The 20,899-nt window shown below is 36.5% G+C and overlaps 1 protein-coding gene across 1 annotated transcript; it reads left to right on the top strand.

Annotated features, from left to right (window-relative positions):
* The first annotated feature begins 15,839 nt into the window (after positions 1–15,839).
* On the top strand, positions 15,840–20,024 carry LOC147567416 (oxidoreductase, 2OG-Fe(II) oxygenase family protein). Its single transcript, XM_086654076.1, has 7 exons — positions 15,840–16,071; positions 16,170–16,321; positions 16,846–17,198; positions 17,411–17,549; positions 18,046–18,112; positions 18,196–18,317; positions 19,591–20,024. The coding sequence occupies exons 1-7, from the start codon at positions 15,962–15,964 to the stop codon at positions 19,728–19,730; spliced, it is 1,083 nt and encodes a 360-aa protein (XP_086510202.1). The 5' UTR covers positions 15,840–15,961; the 3' UTR covers positions 19,731–20,024.
* Positions 20,025–20,899: the final 875 nt, after the last annotated feature.

The following is a 20,899-nucleotide window of genomic DNA, read 5'->3' on the forward strand; positions in this document are numbered from 1 at the left end:
TTTACAAATATCCCATGTGGACTTTGTAGAAGATGGGGTCATCTAGCACCTAATTGTTTCTTTACGTGTGCTCCCCCAAATGATAACTCTAATCCTCAGCAAAAGTTTCCTGGTCTTCATATAAAAGAAGAAGAGGATGATATAGATGAGACAGAATCACAACATTTTGTTGAAGAAGATGACGAAGAAATTGTTGTTGTTGAATGTAATCTTGCTGTTCTTGGTGATTCTTCACTCCAAGCAGAAGATGATGATTTAAATGAGTCAAATGAGCAATGTCTTCTAGCTGAAACTATTCCATGGCTTGCAGATACTGGGGCTTCAAGTTATATGACTAATAATCAGTCTGTTATTAGTAATCCAAAGGGGTATAACGGCAGAGAAGGTGTTATGGTTGGAAGTGGCAAATTTCTTCCAATCAAAGAAACTGGTAACCCTATTCTTTCTACCTCTTCTCAGCAGTTTCAACTAAATAATGTTCTCTATGTTCCATATATAAAGAGGAATCTCTTATCCATTTCTAAGTTTACAAAAGAGAATTTTTGTTCAGTGGAATTTCTACCTTGGGGATACAATATCAAGGATTTATGTTCTAATAAGATTCTAGCAGAAGGTCCAATGGTGAACTTTGCCACTCTCATAACCTTGAGAAACTTTGTCACTCTTGTCAGCTTGGTAAGAGTAAATGTCTTCCCTTTCCTGCATCTTCATCAAAATCAAACTTTGCACTTGAACTAGTGCACTGTGACATCTGGGGTCCAACACCTATTACTACTTCAAATGGTTTTAGATATTATATACTATTCATTAATGACTATAGCATATTCTCTTGGATATATCCATTGGTCTCAAGGTCTGATAGCTTACATTGTTTAAAATATTTCAAAACTTCAAATGAGAATCTCCTCAAATGTTAAGATAAAGAAATTTCAGAGTGATGGTGCTCCTGAACTTGCTAAAGGGGATTTCAAGTTGTTTCTTGATGAAAATGGGATCATTTTTAGGTTCTCGTGTCCTTACACCCCTCAACAAAATGGCAAGGCTGAGAGGAATAACAGACATGTCACTAAAATGGGTAATACTTTTCTCTTTCAAGCTTCTTTACCAAAATCTTTCTGGTTTGATGTTTTTTCTACTGTAACTTTTACTATAAATAGGTTACCCACTGTTATTTTGAATAACAAGTCACCATATGAGTCTCTTTTTCATAAGAGTCCAGACTATTCATACTTGAAAGTCTTTGGGTCCTTGTGTTATCCCTATCTTGCACACTCTAGAAAAGACAAATTGAGTCCAAAATCAGCTAAGTGTGTTTTCCTAGGCTATAGTTCTTTACACAAAGGGTATTAGTGCTATGAAGTTCAGTCAAAGAGATTAGTTATCTCTAGAAATGTTATTTTTGATCTAGCTTTCCTTTTCAGAATTGTGCTAGTGACAACTCTTTATCACTTTTACCCAAACCTGTGTCAACTGTGGTACTTCCAATACCCTTACAGCCTAGTCAATACTTATTCCCAAACAATTGCTTACAACAACCAACCCATCCTATTTCCATTAATTCTTCTGCTCCACATACTATTCAGTCAAATACTATCTCTTCTCTAAACCCATTGTTTTAGATATCTCTCATAGGACACATCTTATGACTACTAGACTAAGAAATGGTATTCATAAACCCAAGTACATTCCTTATTTTGTAGCAAATTATACTATCTGTCATCCCATTTCATCAGTCTTTGTGGCTTTACTAAACACTTATCCTGAACCCACACCTTCAAAGAAGCTTCAAAGTCACCTCAGTGGATGACAACTATGAATGAAGAATTTTCAGCTCTTGAAAGAAACAAGACTTGGTCTCTGGTTCCTTATGACAAGTCTATGAATGTGCTAGGATGTAAATCGGTTTATAAAGTTAAGCTTAGGTTTGATAGGAGCCTAAAAAGGTTTAAAGCAATGCTAGTGGCAAAAGGGTTTCACTAACAGGATGGAATTGATTATAATGAAACCTTTAGTCCAGTGGTTAAGCCAACTACAATAAGGTTAGTACTCGTTATTGTTGTTACAAAAGCATGGGAGATAAAGCAGCTTGATGTATCTAATGCCTTCCTCCATGGTGTTTTGGATGAGAAGGTATACATGCCACATCCTCCTGGTTTTATATGCTCAGATAAGAGGTCTCATGTATGTTTACTTCATAAGTCTCTATATGGACTGAAACAAGCACCCAGAGCTTGGTTCAATAGGTTTGCAAATTTCATTCTGAAATTGGGTTTTGTCAAGAGCACAACAAACCACTCCATGTTCATATTGCTTCAAAATGGTGAATCGCTTGTTCTCTTACTACATGTAGATGATATCATTCTTACTGGTTCATCTACTTCTCTAATCTCTTCACTTATCAAGACATGAAGCACTGAATTTGCAATGAAAGATCTAGGATCATTGCACAATTTTTTGGGTATTGAGGTAACAAGAAATGGGGCTGGCTCTTTGTTACTTACTCAGAAGAAGTATAGACTTCAAGTGCTAGAGAAGTTGGAGATGTTAGAATGCAAACCAAGCAAGACACCCGTTGCTAGTGGTTCAAGGGTGTTTAAGCTTGATGGTGATATACTTCCTGATTCCTCTGTATATAGGAGCACAGTTGGAGCATTACAGTCCTTGACTCTTACTAGGCTTGATATCTCATTTGTAGTCAATTATGCTGCTCAATTTATGCATGAACCAAGGAATTCTCATTTCTCTATTGTTAAGAAGATTCTGAGATATTTGAAGGGTTCTGTTGGCTTAGGGACCACCATCAATCCAGGTAGTTTATCTTCTCTTAAAGCATATTCTGATTCAGATTGGGCAGGATGCCCAGATACTAGAAGATCTACCAATCGATACTGTGTTTTTCTTGGCTCATCACTTCTCTCTTGGTCTTATAAGAAACAACCTAATGTTGCTAGATCTTCAACAGCGGCTGAGTATAAAGCCTTGAGTGTTGCTACCACAGAAATTCTTTGGATTAGCTACTTAATGGATGAGTTGCACTTGTCTCTAGACAAACCTTTTATCCTATTCTGTTATAATCAAGGAGCTAAGCATATAGCTTCTAATCCTATCTTTCATGCTAGGACTAAGCATATAAAGGTTAATTGTCATTTCATTAGAGATCTTGTCAGCAATGGTTCTCTCCAAATTCAATATGTATCAACTCATCAACAGTTAACTGATATACTTACAAAGGGCCTTCCTTCTTCTGCTTTTACTCTCTTGAAGAACAAGTTGATGCATTTTGAGGAAAGCTCAGCTTGAGGGGGGATATTAGAGAGAGCTAGCTTATGTGAGCTTATGAGAAGATTCAAGCATTATGGGTGCCTATAGACGTCGGTGTAATACTGGTGTAAGTATAAGCAAGTCTGTTAAGACTTAGGTTATAACTAACAGTTTGAGATTTTGTTAGAAGTTAGTTAGGAGTTAGTTTTCTGTTTTTCTCTCTCTCTCTAGAAATAACAAACTCTCTCTACAACAACTTGTATCAGATATATAAAGTGATTCAATCAATAATTGTAATTACTTTTAATGAAAAAAGATCAAAGACAAAGTTTCATGGAGTTCATAATTTCTTCAGTTCTTCAGATGCCCAATCTTCTCTTGTAATCAAATCTTTTCTATAATATAGGTTTTGAATTCCTGGTCTTGTTTCATTGTTATATTGGTTTAGAGTTTATTCTTTCTGACTTCTATTGATGAGATAGGTTTTGAAAATCATGTTAATATATGATATTTTTTGTTTTTCTTTTAATTTGAATGATAGTAGTTTGCAGAATGGAACTAGTGAAGAAGATACTTTCCACATTGATCAAGGCATCTACCCTCCCACGATTGTTGTAGGTGAGTATGGATGCCCTACTACTTGTATAAAAGGCAATGGGATTTTCTTGGGGTGTCGGTCGAATTTTTCAGGGGTTGTGACGAGTTGTCCATATGTATATCCTTACCTCAGAGCATCTCCAATGCAAAACTCAAAAAATCTCTATTCATCCTATGTGTCAAGTTTCAATTGAGATTCTCACTTCTAAGTGGCGAAAATAAAGATGCTCAATTTTTTTGTGTCTCCAATGCAAAACTCTAAACTTATCTTATTTACTTATGTGGCATGGTTATTTTTGTCAAAGAAACCATTAGTTATTTAAAAAATATAGAAGACTCGATTTCTATTGGTTGAAAATCAAATATTGATGAGTTGGACAATTAGAGATATCTCAAGAGGACACTCTAGAAATAGAGTGCCCTTTTGAGATATCTCTATTCCACCCTCGACACGTCATCTTAGAGATCCAAATAGAGTGTTACATTGGAGAGAGTTTTTAAGAAAAAACTCTAAAAGTCATACGAGGCACTCCGAGTTTCTAAGATTGAGTGTTGCATTGGAGATGCTCACAGGTAAAAATTTCTCTTGTAAATCACATATCCCAATCTGACTCTTTTTCTTATGAATATTGTAAAGGTGGTTGGTTAATACGCTTCTTTGTCTGGGCCATCGACAACATTTTTGGTGAGCTTGCTTTAACCGTTCTATCTTGGCTCCATTATTTAAAAGATACGTTGATAATTCATTGTAAATATTCATCATTTTGTGCTTTACATTGTTTTCTGTTTCATGCTTGACACAGTAAGTGTTTGGAATCTTTCAACATGTCGGAAGTTAGTAACATTGAGTTTCCAATGTAAGAGCATCTCCAATGCAACACTCAATCTTAGAAATTTTGAGTGCCACCTAGGATTTTCTAGAGTTTTTTCTTAAAAATCATCTCCAATGCAACACTTTATTTGGATCTCGAAGATGACGTGTCAAGAGTGGAATAGAGATATCTCAAGAGGACACTCTGGAAATAGAGTGTCCTCTTGAGATATCTCTAATTGTCCAACTCATCAATATTTGATTTTCAACCAATAAAAATCGATTCTTTTATATTTTCCAAAATAACTAATTATTTTTTTCCAAAAATAACTATGCTACATAAGTAAATAAGATAAGTTTAGAGTTTTGCATTGGAGACAAAAAAAAATTGAGGATCTCTATTAACGCCACCTAAGAGTGAGAATCTCAATTGGAACTTGACACATATGATGAATAGAGATTTCTTTTAGTTTTGCATTGGAGATGCTCTAAGGCTTCAAAATTTTTTGTCACATCTTACGTGTTATTTTTATATTTGATTGCAAATTTTGTCTCTAAAGTAAAATGATGTGTACTTGTATCTTCCCCAGGATGCAGGTGAAACCATCAAGACAGTCAATCAACGTGTCCCTTTCTTTATGTAATCAAGCTTGTATCAGAATGAAGTAGATTTTCAACTACGATTGTAGATGAACTGTAGTCGAATCTAATCACATTTCATATTGGTAATCATCTTGCAAAAGAACACTGCTTTTTTATGTCTCTCCCAAGACAATCGTTCAATTTTGTGCTGGTAATATTCACCACGAAATATATAATAGATAACATATCAGTAGTTAAAGAAGTGAACCTGTAAGATATACTCGACTGAATACAAGGAAGAAGAAGTTAACCAATTTACCTAACTTTCAAAGTTAGAGGAGTTTATAAGCACTCTCAGGTACTTGTGTGAGTCACACTTTATAGGCGCACTTAGGCACTCGTGTGAGTCACACATGTATTGTAATTAGTTTGTTAATTCTGGTTAGTTGATTAGTTAAGTTTGTTAAGAACAACTAACAGATTTTCTCTTTCTCTCTCTCTAGAATTGGTTAATCAACTCAATATATATATTGAGTAGAGATTAAAGAGATGTGCAATAGGAAATTACGATCTTAGTGAATGAATAAAAACTCTCTGAGATTTGTGAAAACTTTTTTAGTACCAGAGCCAAAGATTGTTCTTGATCAAGATCGAAGATCAGGTTCAATTCGAAACTAGGAGCTTATAAACAAATTGGTCTTCTGCATCAAGGAATCAGAGATTCAAGTTGTTTCAAGATGAATACTCCACCACAGAACACGAATCTTAACTCAGGTCAGACTTCATAAATCCTAATCTTACAAATTTGATTTTTGCTAGGTTAGATGGTTCGAATTTTCTTGTTTGGAAAGATCAAGTTGAAAATGCTCTAATTGGGAATGACCTTATGTGTTACATAGATGGAACATATACTGAACCATCACAATTAACTATTGTTGATGGAAGAGATGTAGTTAACCCTGCCTATCTTCAATGGCCAAAAACAGACAGTTTTGTAAAATCATGTATTAAAGCCACAATATCCCACTCAATAGCATCAGACATATTGGGACTCAAAACTTCTAGACACATCTGGTCCTATCTTGAAATGGTTTTTCTCCTAGAATTTGAAGCTCAAAAATCCTCATTGAGAAACAAAATTCAGAACATCAAGAAAGATTCTAGTTCTGTGTCTGAATACTTGAGTAAAATCAAGTATATAGCTGATTCACTTGTTGTTGTTGATGATAAAATGGGTGAGTCTGAGTTAGCAAGAATAGCATTACAAAGTCTTGGAAGAGAATACACTCAATTCATCATAGCTATACAAAATAGAGATGGTGGTTTAACCTTTGTTGAATCAAGAAGCAGACTGATTCATCATGATGACAGTGGCTTAAAGAGCAAGAATCTCAAGAAGAATTGAGTGAATCCTACTTCGTGAAAAGACTCCCAAATAAAGGAATCCAATTTAAAGCAAATCAAAGATTTTCACCTCAAAATAAAAGCATTGAACCTTATCAAAGAAACCAAAATCTTGATTCATCTCAAAGAAATCAGCCTAAACAGAAGCAACTTCAAGGACAAGTAAGGAATAATTTCTTTGATTATACTACAATTCCATGTGGTATTTGCTATAAATGGGGTTACATTGCTAGGTAATGTAGAATGAGATTCAAAGACTTCTCTAAATCTTCTAACAGACCCATTCAAAGAAAATTTGCTAATCTTCATCTACAAGAAACTGAAGAAGAAGAGGAAGAAGATGAGGAGTTTCAAATGCAAGAAAATGAAGAAGAACAAGCACACTTTGGTGCTCTTGTTGATTGTAATATAGCTACTGTGGAAGAAGCAAACCTGTCATATTCTCAAGTTGACAAGGATAAGAGATGGATAGCAGATACAGGAGCTACAAGTCATATGACTTATGCTGAGGATATGCTTAACCATAGTGCTCCCTATAAAGGTACAAATGGAGTTATGATAGGGGATGGTAACTGTATGAATATTGCTAGCACAGGAGAAGCCACACTCATGGCTGGTTCAAATATTTTTCAACTCAAAAAGGTACTTCATGTGCCTAATATACAAAAGAACCTTCTCTCCGTATCAAGATTTACAAAAGAGAATTTTTGTGGAGTTGAATTTCTTCCATGGGGTTTTGTGATTAGAGATTTATGAACAAAAGAAGTGCTGGCAGATGGACCAATGAAGAACAATCTATATAGTATTGATTTTGAACTGAATCCTTATTTCAGTTCACAAGAAGAAGTGGAGGAAGCTCATGTTGCTACTGCTACAGCTAAAACATGGCATCATAGACTGGGACATACAACTAAAGAGATCATTCTAACATTGGAAAAGGAAAATAAGTTAAGAATATCAGAAAAGGACATGGAGAACATCTGTTCTTCTTGTTAGTTAGGAAAAAGTCAAAAACTTCCATTTCCAATTTCAGAGAGCTCATCATCTGTTCCACTTCAGCTGATACACTATGACATATGGACACCTTTACTCACATCTACTGGAATCCAGTATTATATCTTGTTCCTTGATGATTTCAGTAGATTCTTTTGGGTATACCCAATGAAAGTGAGATCAGACGGTCTCCAATGTTTTTAACATTTTAAAAGACACAATGAGAAGTTGTTCTCTCACTCCATCAAGAGTTTTCGAAGTGATGGAGCACCAGAATTAAGTAAAGGTGATTTTAGAGAATTTCTAAATCAATATGGTATTCATTTTAGATGCTCTTGTCCATACAAACCAGAACAAAATGGAAGAGCAGAGAGAAAGAATAGGCAGATTACTTCTGTGGGTAATACAGTATTGATTCAGTCATCTATGCCTAGACATTTCTGGTTTCATGCTTATGCAACATCAACATACATCATCAATAGGACTCCAAGTAAGGTTCTTTCTCTTCTAACTCCATATGAGGTTTTGTTTCAAAAATGCCCAAATTATGACATGATTAAAGTTTTTGGATCACTGTGCTATCCATATTTAGGAAACACTAAGGCTGACAAATTGAGTCCAAAGTCAGCAAGGTGTGTCTTCATTGGATACATCCCTGCACATAAGGGATATAAGTGTCTAGACTTAGTCTCATATAAAGAGTATGTGTCAAGACATGTGAGTTTTTATGAATCAGTGTTTCCTTTTGCATCATTTGACTCTCCTTCATTGGTGAGTTCAACTTCTAGCATCTATGAAGTTTTTCCATTACCACAACTTCCTCCTAGTACCACTGCAACCTCACTACCAAATTATCATACCACATACTCCTTATCAGACCAAGTTTTCTCAGCTCCTGTTGTCTCTACATCAGAATCAAGTATTTTTCCAACTGAACCTCAGCTAGAAGTCTCTCAGATTACTTCTCCACAGTCTTCTACTGAATATAATACCTCCCCAGATATACTTCCAGTTTCAAATGTTCATCCCATGCAAACTCGACTAAAGAGTGGTATAAGTAAACCCAAAGCTATACCTGATCATGTTACCCATTTTACTATTCCGCGTGCCATGCCCACTGCTTATGTTGTGCCATTACAATCTGAAATAGAGCCTAAAAGCTATAAGGAGGCTAGTAAACATGAACATTGGCAATTAGCTATTAATGATGAATACCAAGCTCTTATGAAAAATAACACTTGGTCTCTCACTCCAAGACTATCAGACATGAATGTACTTGGTTGTAGATGGATATACAAAATCAAATATAAATCTGGTAGAAGTCTAGAGAGGTACAAGGCTAGGTTAGTAGCTCAAGGCTACAACCAGCTGGATGTATCTAATGATTTCCTTCATGGTGATTTATCAGAAAATGTCTATATGAAACAACCACCTGGGTTTGTAGATGACAAGAAATCTGACTTTGTGTGTCATCTTCATAAAGCACTATATGGACAGAAACAGACTCCTAGAGCTTGGTTCAATAAGATAGCTATCTATCTCTCTTCTTGGGGATTTGTTAAGAGTGATTCAGATCATTCCATGTTTATATTCACCTCTTCTCAGCAGATGTTGTTCTTTCTTCTTTATGTGGATGATATTATTCTCACTGGTACTTCTCTAACTTTGATGGATCAATTGGTTGCTGATCTCACCAGGGCCTTTTTAATGAAGAAGTTGGGCAATCTTCACTATTTTCTGGGTATTAAAGTTCAAAAGTTTCCTTCTCACCTTAACATATCTCAGACAAAATATCTAGTTGAACTTCTACATAAATCAGATCTAGTGGATTGTAAACCAAGTCTGATTCCTGTGTCTTGTGGTAAGAGGGTGTCCAAATTGGATGGTGATCTGATAGATAATCCTCTCTTTCATAAAAGCATGGTGGGTGGATTACAATATGCCACCATGACTCGACCAGACTTTATATTCAGCGTCAATTACTTGTCTCAGTTTATGCAAGAACCAAGGACCAGTCACTTAACTTTACTCAAAAAGGTTTTGAGATATCTTAAAGGTACTATTGGAGCTGGCATTCTTATTCAGGCAGGTGATCTCACTAGTTTGTCTAGGTTTTCAGATTCTGATTGGGGAGGTTGTCCAGATACTAGGAGATCTACAAGTGGGTATTGCATTTTTCTTGGTTCCACACTTGTATCTTGGTCTTCTAAGAAGCAAACTACAGTCAGTGGGTCTTCCACTGAGCCCGAGTACGGGCTCTGTCTCTAGCTACCTCAGAAATGTTGTGGATAACCTATTTACTTGATGAGTTGCATCAGCCTATTACGTTTCCAATGGATCTATTGTGTGATAATATGGGAGCTAAATTTCTGGCATACAATCCAGTGTTTCATGCCAGAAAGAAACACATTGAAATAGATTTCCATTTTATTCGAGATTTGGTGAAAAATGGAACTTTAATCATCAAATTTGTTACTTCAGACGAGAACTTAGCTGACATTTTCACCAAGGGGTTAATGGTGTCTCAATTTCAAAGCATCAGCTCCAAACTCATGCATTTCCCTTCGGCTACTTCGTTTGGGGGGGGGGGGATGTAAGATATACTCGACTGAATACAAGGAAGAAGAAGAAGTTAACCAATTTACCTAACTTTCAAAGTTAGAGGAGTGTATAGGCACTCTCAGGCACTTGTGTGAGTCACACTTTATAGGCGCTCTTAGGCACTCGTGTGAGTCACACATGTATTGTAATTAGTTTGTTAATTCTGGTTAGTTGATTAGTTAAGTTTGTTAAGAACAACTAACAGATTTTCTCTCTTTCTCTCTCTAGAATTGGTTAATCAACTCAACATATATATATATATATATATATATATATATATATATATATTGAGTAGAGATTAAAGAGATGTGTAATAAGAAATTACGATCTTAGTGAATGAATAAAAACTCTCTGAGATTTGTGAATACTTTTCAGTTGCATATATTGCACTTGCAAGGATGGGTAGTGAGCCAGATATTTTTACAGAGTTTTCAGCTAGACTAATTTTTGGTGTTATACATCTTTTCTTTAGGTAGACCCCCAAATCTTTCGTCTTTTGTTATATGATTGGTTGGTCTATTGAGATGGGTTTGATGTTTGTGGGTATCAACTCTGGAAACCCTCCACGAGAAATAACTCGTGCTCTTGTGAAAGCAAGAGAATCAATGACTAATTGCATGGTTCGATGCAATCGAGTGATCCTGCGTGAGTGGTCATTTTTATATGGTCATGCTTATGCTTCATTCTTATTCTATTATTGATGTGTTAGGAGTGTTTCTCAATTTGTAAACTTTTGGGACGTGGTTCGTTCCAAGTTTAGGGATGACGTTGGGCTCATCATCAACTTGGAACTCGAATACACAAGTCTTGGTAGTATTATCTTTTATCTCCGTCGACTATGGTAATATCCTTCCACTCTTCTCTTTAACTTATTGTACCTCTTATATTTTAGTGAACATATGCTTAGAACATTGAGGACAATGTTAGTTTTAAGTTTGGGGATGGGGATACGACCTTTTGGTCGCATGACATCATGACCTTAGATTTCAAAAGACACGAGGGTTCAACAAATTGACCAAATTTAAAAAAAATTGGGTAGATTTGGTATGACTCTAGTGGTATTTTTAAGTATGTTGATACATGTGGTTCTTTCTTGATAAATCTTATGCATGCTCTTAGTCTTTTCATGAATGTTAAGTCCTTTGGTGTTGGTGTCTTATCATGTGAGTAGCATCTTAAGGAAGAAAGAACACTTCTAAGTGACCTAAAATAGTCATTAGTGGAGACTTCAACCCATGTGAGATATCTGAGCCTTTCTATTGCTTTTGAGTGTACTCTTCCGCGCTAACTCTGAGTAGAATGAAGAGTTACTCAACTTCGCAACTTTCAAAAGAGCTTAGACGATCTCATGAACTCAACTTCCTTAGCCACTAGGAGTGACATCAGGATAGCGAATAAACCTTACTCTTGTAGTCCATGAAACCCGATAATAGTGTCAACTTTAGGGAAACGGATACTCCACCATCCATTCATCATACTACTCCCGAGAATGAAGGCATGAAAAGTAAAGAAGAAAGAATGTGAAAGCAAAGTGTGAAAGTAAAGGTGATTTGTTGAGAATACTAGTTTGTACTTTTGTGTTTGGTGTTTGGTGTTTGGTTATGTGTGTAAAAAAGAGAAAAGAGAAAGAAAAAAAGAAAAGAAAAAAAAAAAGAAAAAAAAGAGAAAAAAAAAAGAAAAAAAAAAAGAAAAAAAAAAAGAAAAAAAAAAGAAAAAGAAAAAAGAAAAGAAAAGAAAAATAAAAAGAAAGAAAGTTGTTTTTGTAAAAGTTCATGTGAACTTTTGAGTGTTTATATAAGTATTTGGAATAAATAAAGTATTCAAAGCAAAAAGTCAAGTTAAAGGTTGTTTGAGTGTTCTTTTATCATTGAAGGCGTCGACATTCTCGGGATTTCATCATCTTCTATTCCATCACTTGTATCCGTTTACCTTTAGGAGACATTATTAGAGGGTAGAGTGGGTGAGAAGGGTGAGTGAGCGTCCCCATTCCGTTAGTGGTTATTTCCATTCCTAAGAGATCATTTCGTTTTAGAACTTGATATCCTCATTTAATTTTTGTATATGTTGAGTTTACTTTATTCCATGCTAACATATGAGAGTAAACCATTATAATTCGTTTTGAGTAATTTCATGTTTAAGAGCGTATGACCGTGAGGCTAAAGTCGAGGCGAAATGTGCTATGATAGGAGACAAGGTTTTGTTACTTTAGCCTTGGATGATACTCATGATGATGGGACACTTGCATTTGAGTATAAAACTATTAGTGAGGAGATTCTTAGCATGCTTTTGTGTTTATTGGTTTGATTCATATGTTTGACATACTTAAGGCTCTCACTAGTTGATCATCACCTTATTTGCATCGATAGTTAAACTCTTATGTCTCTTGAAAATCTAGAACTTTGTGGGTGTATTCACTGGAAACCCTCATGAGACAAAACTCGTCCTTTAGGGGTAACCTAAGGGTTTAAAGGCTTGTTGCATACGCTAAATGCAACCGGGACTCCTCCGAAAGTGAGTTAGGTTTACTTTATTGTTTTGTTTGATTTGTTTGCTCGAGGACTAGCAAATTCTAAGTTTGGGGATGTTTGATGTGGCGTGAAAATGGCACATTTAGGTCACTTAACTTTGATGAGTTAGTCCCTTTTGAGTATCATAAAAAATATTTTATGTACTTTTCTTGTTAGGTATCATATTTGGACATAAACATGTAAATCGGAATAAAGGGAGCGAATTGTCACTATCATTTCATGTGCACAAAACGAAAGAAAAAGATTTCAAGCAAATCAAATGACAAGAGGAGTCAATGACGAGTCCGACGGTGAAAACGGAAGTCGAATCAAAGTTCGGACGGAGAAATTATAGATGATGGAAGCAAAAGTCGTCTCTTGAAATTAGATTTGTAGAGATCAAGTATGGAGGCACCCTCCTTGTTTCTGAAGCAAAGCCCAAGTCCAAATCAAGCCCACAAAAGAAAATAAGAAGAATAAGATAAAGATAAATTTATGAGCACCCTCTCTTTGGTCCAAGTCAAAATGGTCTAAGACTTAGTCAAGTTTGACTAAGTCTAGGGTTGTGTATACACAAGTGAGAAAAATGGGTCAAAGGAAAGAAAGCTACTATTCATCATCATCTTCAACCTTGGAAGGGAGCTAGGGTTTTGAGTTTTGGGAGTTTGAAAAAACTAGGGTTTTGGTAAAGGAAGGGAGAAAAAGAGAGGAAGGTGAAGGAGGCCGGCCAAGCTAGGCCGGCCAGCACTAAGGCCGACCTAAGCTTGGCCGGAACACCAGCTCGGGTTGAAGAGCTCGGGAGCCAAAGGAAAACCGAGAGGAGCAGCATGATGCGACCATGGGAGCTTCTCGGGATGGCCATGGAGCACGGGACGGCCACCGAACAGCAGCAGCAAGACCGGACAGCAGCCCGAGCTACTGTCCTCACAGCAGCTCGGGAAGACAGCTGCTGTTCCGGCACAGCAACTTGGTACGAGAGCACGGGACAGCAACGATCTTGCACGGGACGGCTGTGGATGGTGCGACTGTGGCTCGGGACGTTCACAAGAGCACGGGATAAGCTTATTTGGCCGGATTTCATCTTTTGCCCGGATTTCACATGCTTCTTTGGCCGGATTATTCTAGGTTTTCCGACCATCTTCTTGGTCGGAAAACTTAGGGCTTTTGTTCCCCATGTCATTGGCTTGCTTCCTATTTGTTTGATTTTGGTTTTGGGCTAAGATTTCTAGAGAGAGAAAGCTAGGTTAGCTTTAATGGAGGTTGAGTTCTAAAAGGAGAAGATGATGACGGTCGCTATGGGGAACCCAAAAAATTGCTAAGGGGAGATCGGCTGCACCTTAACTACTCATATTTTCCGACGATCTTAGCCTCGAACCACATCGAAAAAGGGGGATTCTCTAATCATTTTCCTTCCATTTCTTATTCAATCACCATGTTTAGCTAACTTTAGTGTGTCGATTATATGAGATGAGATGTGATGAATTCGTGATTATGTTTGATATGATTTAATGTTTTGATAATAAATTGATGTTCTCTTACTTTTATTACTTGTTTCAATCGTTTTTCATGTGTCTTATCAAGTACTTCGCATAGTTAATCGATTAGGTAAAGTGATCGACATCGATCGTAGTCTAGATTCAAATTTCATGTGTCTTGTCATGCACTTCACATAGTTAGGCGACTAGACGACATTTTCGATGATTCGGTTTTAATCGTTTAGGAAGTTTGTTTGACTAAGTATTATCTCCGGACATACGTAGTGCTTATGAACGTCCACCTTAGGAATCGAGACTAGATTTACATCAATCCAGTCGATTGGACCGTACATAGTTATAGGTGTATTATCATGGATTCCCGAACTTCGACACCTCGCTCACTTATATGTCTCCCGACTTTTGTTGCTTCCCGACTCTTATTCCTTCGACTCTTCTCTCGAATCTCTCTCGCCCGTTTACATTGATAATTTAGTTTGTTTTACTTGCTTTCTTCTTTGTTGCTTATTTCATTATAAAGCCCCCAATTTGTCTTTGTTTCTTTTTTAGTCTAAGTTAGCTTGTAATATCTAGACCGAGGGATAAGACCCTTCGATATCCAAGCTACCTTCCTATCCTTGGATCGATCCCGGCTTTGCCGGATTACTACTTGATACCTCCGCTTGGGTGTGCAACCTTTTCGGGTGCATCAGGACTATACCTAGTATTTGGTAAAACTTATAATTTCTCTTTAGGGTCCGTTTGATACGTTAGAAAGTCTGAGTAAGAAAACCATTTGGTAATATTTTAGATGATACATAAAAATCTATTTGGGAATTTAGGGTTTTGTGTGAAGTTGAAAGCTAGAGATGATGATGAACCCTAATCTCTCTCTCTCTCTCTCTCTCTCTCTCTCTCTCTCTCTATCTGGTTAATACATAAAAATCGATTTGGGGATTTAGGGTTTTGGAAAATAAGGATTTGGGCCATTTGGGGATAAATACTTGATTTTTATAGGCACTCCCTCAGTTCTCGTGCAATTCTCACCACAAATTCTAAAGGCCCTCCATTTTCTTTCCAACCTTACCAAACACCTTAAAACTCAATTCTAATGAGAAAGAACTTATGGTGTGTTTAGTTGCAGGATTCCTAAGTAGGATTCCTATCAAAAGTGGAATTTGGTAGGAATCATAAATCCTTGGTCTGTTTGGCTACCAAGAATCCTAGAACGCTTGAATCCTAATTCCAAAATTTGTATTGGACCAAAATTCCACCATACCCCCTAGAATTTGCTAGGATTTTGGATTAATGAACCTAAATTTCAAGCTTAAAATCAACAAAAAAATATTTCCTTCTACAAAATCATTATTTTTTTTCAAAATCATTATTTTTTTCAAAAATCATATTTTTTCTAAAGACGTTTAAAAATACTCAAATAATAATAAATCATAGGATTCTTAGTTGCCAAACAAACCAAAAAATATTACTTGGATTCATGAATCCGTGGAATCATGAATCCCAAGGACTCAATTCCGCCATCCACACGCACCATTAATTTTCTTTCTCATCAGAAAAAATTGGTTTTAGACTTCCTAACTTATCAAACGGACTCTAAAAAGTTGGTATAAATTTCTTATTACTGTGGGTGTGGGACGACCTTAAAAAATGGCGGTAAGTTAATAATTTTTCAGTAAGAGAAATCGCAAGAACACATCGAACGTTGCGAGAGAGAGATGTACGAATCGGGTCAAAATCCGGACGATTCCGATCGAACTGCTTTTCGAAAAGCTGAGAAGAAATACAAGCTTTACAAACAAAACAACTCTAAAACTTCATCCAAAAGGTTTTATTTCTTATCCCTCGTAATCAATTTTTCAAAACCCTAGGTTTTATAAATTGAACTCATTCCGTACTTTTCCTTTTCTTTTTCTTCTTTTACAGGAGAAATCAGATCAAAGAAGTTGATTTGTCTGAGGTGGTCGATTTCAAATCGATACTCGAATCATTCAATCAGAATGGACAAACACCTCCTGGAGTTTTTGAGCTTAAATCGGACTTCAGTTGTCCAGTTTTTTGCTTTGAAGATCGGCCTGGTATGATATTATTGTTCTTTATCTTCTTATGTTTAATTTTTACTTGCCCTACCCACTAGTATGCTATAAGGTGAACTGAATTATTAATCGAGCATTTTGAGCGTCTGTGGAAGTGGAGTTTGATCTTGTTGAACGATTTCTTGAAAATGTTAGTATAATGTTTCAATTCACTTGAACTCGATTTGTACTTCTGATTTGAAATTGGGTCGATTTACTGCTTCTTATATTTGAATTGAGTTGGTTTGTTGTTTTTTATGAGGGTTTAGAAATAATTGAATTTGTTCGAATTTGGGGTGGGTAAATATTTTCTTGTATCTGGTTGGTTGTACATTTGAGATAAATAGGTGCATTTGGCGAGAATCCGTAAAAATCTGTGGATTATGTTGTCGTCGATGTTACAAATGAAATAAACAATTGGTAGGGACCCATATTGTTATTTTAGGTTAGATTCTAAATCTAATTTTCTCAAGTGTTTACTCTTTATCACATCCTCTACTTGTTCATTTTATTTTCTACGTTTGCAGGATTTTACTTTATTCCTGGAGCATTGAGTGTGGAAGAACAAAGCCACTGGATTCAGGAGAGCTTGAGAAATTTTCCACAACCGCCAAATAGAACTAATCATAATGCAATATTTGGCCCCATTCAGAACTTATTTATTGCTGCACAAGAACAAAAAGTTTTGGTTGAAGTTGATGCTTCGAACTCTGATGCCAATTCGAAGCTGAATTCAACCTCTGACAGCATAGATGGTAAGAAGTGGCAATTTTGCGATAACATGACACACAGAGGAGATTCATGCAAAGTTATCACAGCCTCCAGTCTACTGCGGAAACTGCGGTGGAGTACCCTCGGGCTTCAATTTAACTGGTCTAAGGTCATTATATAACTCTGAATAGTGGTTATTCGTATGTCTATGACTCTATCATTCTACGTTCAAATTTATGAGTGACTTTTAGTTACATAAATCCCGCTCATTTATTTGTCTCATACAACAAGTTACAAACAAATTCGTAACTCGTAAGTGAAATTCAACATTCTCTAGTTCCGAGAATTGATGTTCTCTGAACTGTTTTATTCATGGTGCAGCGTAATTATGATGTTTCTCTCCCACACAACGAGATCCCTGAGACACTTTGCCAGCTTGCCAAGAGAATGGCAACACCTGCCATGTCAAATGGGGAGGAATTCCGTCCAGAAGCTGCAATAGTAAACTATTTTGGTTCTGGTATACAACCTTACATTCTCAGTTGAATTTTATGCTTCTATTGATTAGAGGTCTGATCATGATTCAATTTGTCACTAATGTTTCAGTTTTGGTAGCTATTTAGAATGATTATTTCGGTTTCTATTGGTTAAGTTGCAGTAGTCCTGGATTTCCCCTGTATTAGTTTGAAATGTTTGCACGTAACGTAAGAATAGTCCGAGTTCCTATTTTAAGTGTTGAAGATACAGGTCTGCTTTTGTCCTGCATATTTTTTGCTTTCAGTATATATTAATAAATAACAATTGCAGTCTCAGAATCGAAAACAGTTTTTGGACTTTTGATTTGTCCCATCTTAGATTTTGATCATTTTTCAAATTTAATAACTCAATTTAAATTAGTTTACATTCAATGAACTTATGGTTTAAGACCTTAAAAGGTGGTCCCTTGGCCCTTCTTCCTCTAAATCATCAAGAATTTAAGTCTCTACAAACTGATCTCCATGTGATGCTTTTCTCAGGTGATATGCTTGGAGGTCACCTGGATGACATGGAAGAAGATTGGAGCAAACCTATAGTTAGCATCAGGTAGCTGTGGATGACTAAGTTGTTTGTGTATAGTTACATGTTTTTATTTCGGGGTATAAGTACGGTATTCTTTTCTTTGCCAGTTTGGGTTGCAAAGCTATCTTTTTACTGGGAGGAAAATCTAGAGAAGAACCCCCTGTTGCTATGTTCCTCCGAAGTGGTGATATTGTTCTTATGGCTGGGCAAGCAAGGGAATGCTTTCATGGTTAGTATTACTAGATTCTATAAACCTTGTGATTTGTTTTATATAATCTTCTGTGAGAAATGGAAGTCTCATTTCTCTAATTTCCGTCTGATGGAATAGAAGAATCAATATGTTAATCTGTTAACAAACATTGGCCAATGACATGGTCGGGTCATTTTTGCAAGACCTAAAAACAAAATACAAACAGAACTGATGCTAAAAGTTATACCTTGTAAAATATGAGTGCATGCATAAGGAGAAAAGTTGGACCTTGAACATTGAGGTCCATGACTATTCAAAGAAAATCCAATCAGTAATACACAGTCCAAGATATGAAAAAGCATCCTGATTCCCTGCTAAAAAGTAAAATAACATTTTGGTTAATTAAGAATCCATCAATGCCTAAAGTTAGAGTTCCGTCTCTGGTGCATCATTATCTTAGTTATATTCATAGTTTTTGGCTTGAATTTCTGAGCTCCATTCGTTTGAACCTGCTTATAACTCTTACCATCCCAATCGGTAATTCGGTATTTTCTTGATCTTAATTAAGAATCTCCTACGTCAAACCATTATTGATAGGGTTATGTTTCTGACTACCACATCAGGGTTGCTAGCAATTCATTCATTGGGATTCTAGGCTAGCTACATGTAGAAAGAGGCATTTTCTGCCAATTAGCTGTTATGGACTGTCATCTCATTTGGAAAGAAAAATGCTCCTATAAGTCGGTCACAGGAGATAGAGTAGTTGAAGGTGTTTTTTGAGCAAAACCTTAAACAGAAGCTGAAGATAGTTAGCGACAGCTTTTATTTTTGTTGCTTGCTTGTGCATTTTCTGGCCTATTTGGTTATCTCGTCGTCAGTGTTATAAATCAATTTGACTCTCATCAGGTATAATCATAGAATCCGAAAACCTATATCTTGGTAGTATTTATTGAAAAAGAAATCAGCTGGTTTCTGTCTACCACTGATGCTTAAGTTGAGGATCCATGCAACTATGACCTAATATATGATTTCCGATCACAACAATAAAATGAGAAATTCAGAATCGCTATCTAGTTGATTCTCTCAGTTGTATACACTTCAATGAATTTGTTCCTTTTGATCACTAAAAGTGAGCAGGTTAATAACTCTAGCAACTTCTATCACTGATACCACCTTGAGCAAGTTGAGGCATATAGAAGACATAGTAGTTCTTGCCTGTTTACTTGTTTTCTTCTAATATTATAATTGAATATTGTCTCTCCGAAAAATCATTTTTGTAGTTTTACCGTTTTCCTATTTGGCTTTCTTGCAGGCATTCCACGGATCTTCACGGACAAACAAAATGCTGAAATTTCCCATCTTGATTTGCATTTTTCATCGGAAGAAGATCAGTGTTACATGGAATACATAAAAACTTCAAGAATCAATATGAATATCAGACAAGTGTTCTAGGTGTTTTTGACTAGTTACTAACTAAATTTTGAACTAATTTCTTTTCCCTCCGATACAAAATTAAACAAAAATTTTGTTACCCGTATGATGTATCTGTTAAAGTTCATAAAGTAGGGTCAATATATTGTTATCATGGGCAGTCTGAATCTACATATGAGATGCGTCCAGTGGGGAACCGGTTATCCCATTATACTTTTTTGAACCACTCTTGGCTTTGGTTTTATTCAGTATTGTATCAAATACAACCTATTAAGAAGTCTTCATGAATATTTAGTGTATATTGTAACAAATAAACTAGAATCTCACCAAATTCTAGAAGGTAGTTTGAAATTTATAGCTAAATACACCATTTTTCTTTAGATTTTTAGTCGCCAAATATATTAAGATCATACAAAATTATATTTTTGTTGAAATCCTACTGCGGATTCAATAAGTGGGAGTTAGAGCAAGTCCACTTCAGCTTGTCTTAGGCCTAAACAACCTAAAATTTTAAGTCTCAGCTCAACCTAAAAAATCAACTCCAATGCCAGTTCGTCCTTGTGTCACGTGCATATTGTTGAGCATGCATATGACGTGACGAGTGCTAGGAGAGCACGTACGAGCATATAGGCCGTAGGGCCGAATACGAGGTCGAAGTAGGGCAAGAGTGCTAGCAAGCTTCCTTAGGCCATGCACGGGGACATCCGTGGCATTCAAGACTTTGTCAAGGATACGAAGGGTCATTTGGACGAGAGTATGCCTGGTTAAAAGGATTGATGTTTCCTTGTGGAAATAGGCAAAACAAGAAGTTTGCACCTTAGGAGGGGGTGGTCTCCCTTCCTCATATGCATCCAGCATATGCCAAGACCTCGTGGATGGGAGCTCGCCCATCCTTAGCATGGTATGCACGAAAGTGAGCATCCTCGTGGCGCAACCCATGAGGCCGGCCTAGCGTATGCGAGAGAAGCATATTGCACGGGTTCCCTTGTCATAGGAAATGGCTCGGGACAGTACCTGGAGATAGGTTACTGCGGGTTCCTTTGGAAAAGGTGTTGCATGTTCTCATGCCATGGCGAGGCGTGCGTCGTGCTAGCATATTCCATAAGGAGGATTGAGCTATTCAAGGAGCTAAGCCTTGATGTGCTATGTTGGGCATGAGGTAGCTTATTAGAGATGGGTGCTCCTATGCC

Source organism: Eschscholzia californica, unplaced genomic scaffold (genome assembly GCF_041429995.1).
Source record: "Eschscholzia californica isolate CP2 unplaced genomic scaffold, dmEscCali1.0.p SCAF_1, whole genome shotgun sequence".
Classification (NCBI taxonomy): domain Eukaryota; kingdom Viridiplantae; phylum Streptophyta; class Magnoliopsida; order Ranunculales; family Papaveraceae; genus Eschscholzia; species Eschscholzia californica.